An 8,122-nucleotide genomic window follows, 5' to 3' on the forward strand; every position below is an offset into this window, starting at 1 on the left:
CAACGTTTTCATTCTACAAGAGGGCAACAAATTTGTCTTTCGCGTTTAAATCGATGGGGCTATTCGGTCATTATCATCCGATGAAAAATTTTCATCCATTCAGAATTAATTGGATCACTAGATCTATATTCCTAGATTATATAAAAAAAATGATGAAGATGGTCTAAAAAAAAATGATGAAAGAGAGCTTAATAATATTCCGTTTCCAAAGTGAAACAAAAAATATAAGGACAAAAGTAGCATTCAAACATGATAAAACATGTCAACGAGATTTAACTTTCATTATTTCATAGAAAATAAGCAAGTTTATTTGCTAAAGTAAACAACAAAAATATACAAAAGACAAGATAGAAGTAAGAAAAATCAAAATAAATTATTCTTAATGAAAATGCTTGAAGAAATCTTAATCATCAGACTAGTAAAATGACATAAAAAATCAAAACAAAACTCCATTATATTTTTTTATCGTAAAAATACTTTTATTTTCACACTATTATAACAGTTATTTTGTAAGTGTTAGAACATATTAAAATAAACTATTTAATTGATAAAAATATATAAATAATTTTTTTTATATTAAAAACCCTTCATTAACCAAATTAAAATTTTATAAACTTAATCAAAATTATTTAAAATTATTATCACAACTATTTGATAATTCCTATAACGATATTACAACTATTTAGCCATTATAATAATTTTAAATAACTATGTTTAAGTAATTTTAATTAATTTTGATTAAATTAATAAATAAAAAATATTAAAATGCACTAGATACAATATTTAAATTTAAAAAATAATTTACTGTAATATGCTATAATAACTTTACATAACTGCTTGCAGTTATTTTATAGTTATGGCAATTGTTTTATAATTATTAAAATAATATTAAAATAAAAATATTTTTGAGAAATATAAAGTATTATTTTAAATTTTTTAAAGAAAGATACTTAGGGCGTTTGTTTTTTAAATACTTGTTTAAAAATACACATACTAATATAAATATTTGGTATAACATTTCCTATAATTTAACAACGGTATTAAATTTAACAATTATAACTTCCAGATACAGCTCCATATTTACAAATTTATCATCGTGGTATAATCTTGGTAGCTATCGAGATTAAGGGTACAAATAAATTGATCTTGTCCGTAAACTTTTGGAGTCGGCTCCAAAAAATATATTTGATTCATATTTACAATTATTAAATACGTGAACCAATCTATTCAAGTAATAAAAGATGATTCGCTCATCCCAACGGTTCCGCCAAATGATTAAGACATGGAGGAAATTATACTAGGTCACGTCGAGTTTCGACCTCAAGACATCATGTGACAATATCCCATGTCTTAATTATCACATGTGTGACAACATCCCGAGGGGACGTGAACCAATCTATTCAAGATCTCATAGGTCATCCGAGTTGATATGTGGTGGGATGCTTGCCATATGAGATCACGGGATCGAAACTCGGGGTAGTCGGGACGTAAATCCCTGATCCCTGTACAACTCACCCCACCTACCACATGCTCGCTCAGGATGCAATGATTTACCTCCCTCATGATGACCTTGGATCGGATGCAGCGGGAACACTGGGAGCGAGTGATTTCGTCTTTTTGCCCCCTAAACCAATCTATTCAAACCAGTAGAACATGTGTGATTTCTGCAGGACTTAGAAATTTATTTTTGTAAGCTCGATAGCACTACAACTTAATTAAAAAAAACAAATTCAGAGATTGTATGGGAATCATAATGCCAATCAAATATGAATTCTCATTGGTCATCATGTAATTTATGAAAATCAAAGCAAAAAAAAAGAAAACCCGAATCGAATGCAGCATGTTGCGCTTTCAGCACATTCATGGCGACTAGTTCGCCTCGTTTTGTTGATTCACCGCTTCCTCTCCTCGTCGCCGGAGTTCCCGTTAACGGCAGCGGCGTACCGTTCCACGCGCTCGTCGATCCAAGTCCTCATGTCGGCCAGGACCCGACTGCTGTTCTCCTCCGGCTCGCCCTGGATCAGGGAGTGGTACATGCCCTCGTAGAGGATGAGCTTCTTGTCGGCGCTGGCTGTCTTCTCGTAGAACATCTTGGACCCCTCCGGCGAGGCGACGCCGTCGTCTGTGCCGTGGACGGTGAGGAAGGGGGCAGTGACATCGGGGAATTGGGTCTTGAAGTACTCGCAGAGACGGGCGAGCTCCCTCATAGTGCCCACGCGGGGGCGTCCGGTATAACGGCGGGGATTGGAGGCGATGACGCGGAGGCGGTCGCGGTCTTTGATGGCTTTGCCCACCATCTTGTTGTCGGGCATGGCGGCCCACGTGTCGGCGAGCCCGAAGAGAAGCCCGTAGAGGAAGAGGTGGATGCGGGAGGGCTTCATGTCGTCAGGGATGACGAATAGAGGGGCGGAGAAGATAAGCCCAGTCCATGTGCTCCGATCAGGAGATCGCAAGTACATGAGGAGCGTGGCGGCGCCGCCCATGGACTCCCCGAAAAGGAACGCCGGCAGATGGGAGGATTCCTGCCTGACAGAGAGGAAGAAAGAGAGGGAAGCGGCAGCAACGGCCTCCATGTTGCCAAGATAGCAGCGGACGCCGTCGGATCGGCCGTGACCGAGGAGATCGGCGCAGTAGACGGCGTAGCCCCAGTTGGCATACGCGATAGCGACCTTCTGGAAGAGCCAGCCGGAATCGGATCCATATCCATGAGTCATGAAGACGAGGGCCTTGACAGGAAGGAGATCTCCGGTGGCGGGATCGACGGGGAGGAAGGACTGGGTGAAGAGGCGGCCATGGGGGCTCTGGAAGTAGATCTGCTGATTCTGGACGCCCTGCGACAAGTAATACTCCTCCTCCCCGGGCTCGTCGCCCCAGAAGTACTTGGTCGGAGCCGGAGCTGCCGGTGGCGGAGCGGCAGAACCCATCGGCGTCACAGGCGCAGGCGGCGGCGGCTGAGCGACGAGCTCAATGAGATGCGGTTCGCTGCCGGCCATCGCTCGCTTCTTATTGGAACAGATCGACCCCTGTGGAAGGGTCTTCTCGTATGGACCGTTGGATCTCATGGAGAATAATCCCGACCGCTGACTTGGAAGGACCTCGACCTCACCCACCCTTTGACACTGCAGTGAAATGGAAAAACTAGCATTCACGATCGCATCGCTATGAAATTCCTATTTTCCAATAGGTTTTATACGTTTCGTTTTCCTATGGGCTATTAACTAGCGAGCGTGTTCAAATGGCTGGACGGAATCTCTCAAAGAGGTAGGTGGGGACGGCGAGTCCATCTACCTTCTTCGTTACAAAATCGTCATTTAGCATTTGTAATTAATTAATAATTAGACAAAAATCAAAACGGCATCATTTTTTCGACATCGGAGTACCTGCTTTGATTTTTTATATATATAAAAAAAACATGAAATCCCACTCGTAACCCGGGTACAATCCCTAATTATATATTGTTCTGGTTACTATCTGTTGGACCGATACGTAGATAAAAGGGAGGTGAATCATATGCTTTTTTAAAATTCTTTAAAAATTAAGTACACAATAGAAAATTAAAACGGAATGAGAACACAAGAAAATACGGGAGTTTTACTTGATTCGGAGTCTTCGGTGACTCCTATTCTAAGATCCAGGTCCCGTGGACCTATCGATGGATAATTCACTATAAGTCTCTTCCAATACCTCCGGAAGAGGGAATCGAGTACAAGAATATGGACAGTGTAACAACCTACACTTCCCTTTTAAAACATTAGAATTAAAAATTGAAACACTAATAATAGGTTACCAACAAGTTGGAGAGTTCGATGTGTTGCTATTGATCTGTTGGAGATGATCGAACATCCCGGAAGCGTAGCTTGAAGGTAAACAAACTTTCTAGAGTAGTAGCAGGAAGTAGAAACAGTCGGAAGTTCAATCGAATGCGTAGTAGTTCGTATATATGTTTTTGAAGGTTGCTTGGTCGAGCCTGCCTTATATAGGCTGTGGAAGGCACCTTCCATAGGCGTAGAAGGCGCCTCCAATGAGTCAAAATCTATCTCGAACTTCGCTAGAGCTTATCGCCGAATAGGTTAAATTTTACCTTGGGGAAGACGCCTTCTATAGCCATGGAAGACACCTTCTATGAGCAGTGAAGGCGCCTTCGGACGCTGTTCATCTGAAGGCAAATTTTCTCCTTTGTCATGCAAAACAATGTTAGTCCAAATAATAAAAAATGATAACCTGCAAGATAAATGTTAGCAAAATAATAATAAGCAGTATTAATTAGTTTTTGTCGTCCCAGTACCCGGAACTAGTCAAGGTCTTAGATTAGAGATCCGAAATGGACCTAACCTGGACCGACACCTACTGCCCCCTTAATAAGGGCGCGTCCTCACAAGGTCACTCTCCTCCAGTGACTTACCTTAACTTACCAACTTGTCAGACATCCGGTCAGCCCGTTGACCTATTTGAACTTTATGCCAGCTATCCGATCGGGCCGTTGACCTAGTTGGACTTCTCACCAGATATCCAATCAGCCCGTCGACCTATCTGGACTTTGTACCAGCTGTCCGGTCGGCCCGTTGACCTAGCTAGATTTCCTGCCAAGACCTATCTGGACTTCGTACTGTATACTTAATCATATGGTTAGATCATAACATAACTTAATTTAACTTACTTGTCATTCATCAAAACCTGAGTTAGATAGTTAATGTAAATTATATCAAAAATCTCTCCATTTTTGATGCAATGCCAACCTGGATTAAGTTAGGAAAAAAATATGCAAAGTAAGCAAAGTAAGCTTAAAAAATATGAGTAAATTAACTTTTGTTGGGGGGTTTAAGTTGTTCTGATTTTTCTTTGGTTTGCTAACTTAATCCCCCTAATCCTCCCCTTTGGTATTCATAAAAAAAACAAGAGTAAATAAGACAATATAAAAAAACTTGTTAAAACTTGTTCAACCTGATTGAAAAAGTAATGACATTTTAGCAATAATAAAAATTTCAGAGTTATCGGGGGAGTTTTAAAGAATTTTAACCTTTTACACAAATAGCTATTAAGAAATAATTTTCCACATATACTAGCTTTTCAAAATACTTTGGATAGGAATTTTTTTTAAAAAAAAATATTTTGACAATGTTTTAATCATGAAAATTTTTTAAGGAAATTTTAAAATAGGTTTTGTGAGAAAAAAAATTTCAAGAAATACTTTTCAAGTTTGTTTAAAAGTCGTTTAGAAAAATTAAAGTAGTCAGTTTTCAAAACTATCAGAATTTTGTAAAACATTGGATATTTCAAAATGTGTCAAGATGAATTTTCAAAATAAAACTTTAAAAAGTATAGGTGTGATTTCAAAGAAATATTTTTTAAAAAAATATTTTTGAGAAATATCTATTCAAAGCAAATATTTGAAAGTCATTTTTAAATATCCTCCCCCTGAATATGATATTATTTCAAATTAATCTAATCAACTATAAATTGTTGTTAACGGTCTAACCGTTAGTTAATAACTTACTATCAAAAGATAGCAGTGTTCACTTGGTTATTCAGGTTAAGTCTTTTTATCCAGTTATTGTTTGACTAACTTGGATTACTTAACCTGATTATTATAAATTTGGTATTTAACGCTTAGACTTATGTTGATGCACTGATATAAGTATCTTAAGTCTAGGCAATCTGCTTATGCATCTCACCCCTTTCTAAGTTTGGCAATACACAAACAAGGTAGCTCTAATGTGTTTGTGAGATACTCAAGTCCTAAATCTATAGGAACATGCTTTCTATGGAGTTGATCTAGACTAGGGCAAAAATTGATTTTGAAAATTCTAAAAATAGGAGAATTTTGAGAAAAATGTAAGAAAAGAAATTTTACTCTAGAATTTATAAATTATTTGAAAATATTGGTCCTAGTATATGAAACACATTCCTAATTTTAATAATCAAACTAAAAAAAAACTGACTGAAAATAGTAAGTCAAGTAATATACAATGTATAATAATGTATGTAACATGATCAGGTCTGATCATCGTCAACAGGTGGTGGTAGGGGTCGCTCAGGAGTACGCAGAGCCTAAAGAATTTGCTTAAATCTAGTGGTCATGTCGTCTCGGAGAGAAGTAAATACAATGGTCATCTCCTCCCGGAGTGTGCTGAATCCATTCGAGATTGACTGTCGAAGCTGTAAGAAGGACTCCTCAAATCGAGCGAGTCGATCCTCGACGGATAGAGAAGTCGAGGGCTGGGTCGAGGTCGAGGGATGGGTAGAAGTCGGAGGATACCTAAATATCTCCTCAGCCGTAAACTCTGGCCACTCCTCTCCCTCGACTGGAATAATAGGTGGAAAGTCATCCTCGGCCATGACTGGTATGGCTAGCTGCGACCCACCTCTCCAGGCTAGAACCCTTGAGCAGTGATGTCTATATGCACTAAGGCTAGCTGACGCTTACCAAACTCGTCATATGCACTGAGGGAACTAGACGTACCCTAGGTCATATCTACTTCTATGGTCGAAAATATGTATGTCAAAATGTGATCATAGGGCATATGAACCTGATGCCTAGTGACGAGATTAGATGCATGTATGACATTATGAAACACATGTAATGCAATATAAATGTCTAGACGCTGACAAAGAGCATACAAAAAGACAGAGTGGGAGGGTCGCATCATCACAACGTCGCGACATGTGATCGACAAAATACATGTGGTCAGGACTCGATATAGGATATAGTCCTGGACCTTAATAGAGAGTGACCTAAAGTTAGTCACTGTAAGTAGTCTCTCCTCCCAAAAAAATACATGTAGATAATATCTAATATAATATGGGAGTAGGACTCATCAAATGATAGATCCCTACCAGGGTAGTACAAAAATGTGCATGCAGATCTCTTAAGTCCTAAACTATCATATAATAAGGTGGGGGAAAAGTGAAAATCATTTCCACCAACTCTAGTGGAGTAGGTCAGGTCATCTATCTTTTCTAAGTTGTTATAGAACTGAGCACACAAATCATGATTTACTACATGACTGCAGTAAACCAGTTTATCTAACTAGTTGAGCTCAATAATCTATGTGATAGGGGCGCAATATTGAGTAAAAAATATTCTACTTAAGTACCTAGATGTCAGGGCAACATATGTATGCAATAAAAAAGACAACCTAAGCTGCTTAGTAGGAAAATTTTATACAAGTATATAAACATAAATTGACAAGGAAAACACATAAGAACTAAAGATTGACAAGATAAACTAAGTTGAGGTGTTGGGGATGAAAACATTGAGAAATCGTGATTGGAAGGCGCCTTATCGCATCCGAGATCGGAACAGAAAGCATTTTGTTCACTGAAAAAATGCTGCTTGATGGCGCCTTCAAGCTTAATGAAAGGCATCTTCCATACGTTATGGAGGGCGCCTTCAAGCGGCTGAATGTGCCTTCCACCGCTTAGGCAGGATTTTCCTCGTCTCTCCTGAGGGCGCCTCCAATGGTGTTGGAGGCGCCTTCGGGAGGCGCCCTTTCCTTTTTTTAAAAAAAAATTTTAAATTTAAGTTAAATTTTAAATTTTGATTTTAATTTTAATTTTTGATTTTAAATTTTAAGTTAAATTTTTAATTTTTAAGTTTAAATTTTTAATTTTAATTTTAAGTTTAATTTTAAATTTTAATTTTAAGTTTTAATTTTAATTTTAATTTTAAGTTTAATTTTAATTTTAATTTTAAATTTAAAGTCCTTAGTCATCTCACTCGAACTACGTTTTCAATCATGAAATCCTATAATTTTATAAGATGAGTTAAGTTTAATTTCAGGGTTTGGTTTAACTTTGTGTTAGATTCAGGTTTAACTTTGAGTTCAACAAATAGATATTCTTTGGATAAACTCCTGGGCTATGGTGAGTCGCTTGGACATCATTATAGTAACCATGCCTTCGAGATTTTCCAAATAGTTCTATCCACTGAACTTAGTACAAAATATTGGTCTAACTAGTTATGATTTGTAAGAGGTAGCTTCAATTAGTTCCACTAAGTCAAATACACCAAGTCGAAGTCATATCTTCCTAGACATGTTGGTGCGAAAAGCATCTGACGATCGAACCTTAGTTTTGATAATGGTAAAGGGATTCAAAGTTAAGATTATTTGTTATCTCATAT

At 37.9% G+C, this 8,122-nt stretch overlaps 1 protein-coding gene across 1 annotated transcript; it reads right to left on the bottom strand.

Moving 5' to 3' along the window:
* Positions 1-1,744: 1,744 nt before the first annotated feature.
* LOC121991817 (caffeoylshikimate esterase-like) lies at positions 1,745-3,008 on the bottom strand. The gene has a single exon (XM_042545865.1). It carries the CDS (start codon positions 2,991-2,993, stop codon positions 1,893-1,895), a length of 1,101 nt encoding a protein of 366 aa, XP_042401799.1. The 5' UTR covers positions 2,994-3,008; the 3' UTR covers positions 1,745-1,892.
* Positions 3,009-8,122: the final 5,114 nt, after the last annotated feature.

The sequence above is a fragment of the Zingiber officinale genome, chromosome 6B (genome assembly GCF_018446385.1).
Source record: "Zingiber officinale cultivar Zhangliang chromosome 6B, Zo_v1.1, whole genome shotgun sequence".
Classification (NCBI taxonomy): Eukaryota; Viridiplantae; Streptophyta; class Magnoliopsida; order Zingiberales; family Zingiberaceae; genus Zingiber; species Zingiber officinale.

Bases quoted from the DNA above. Each gene is read 5' to 3' on its own strand.
- LOC121991817 (XM_042545865.1), bottom strand. From the start codon at position 2,993: ATGGCCGGCAGCGAACCGCATCTCATTGAGCTCGTCGCTCAGCCGCCG.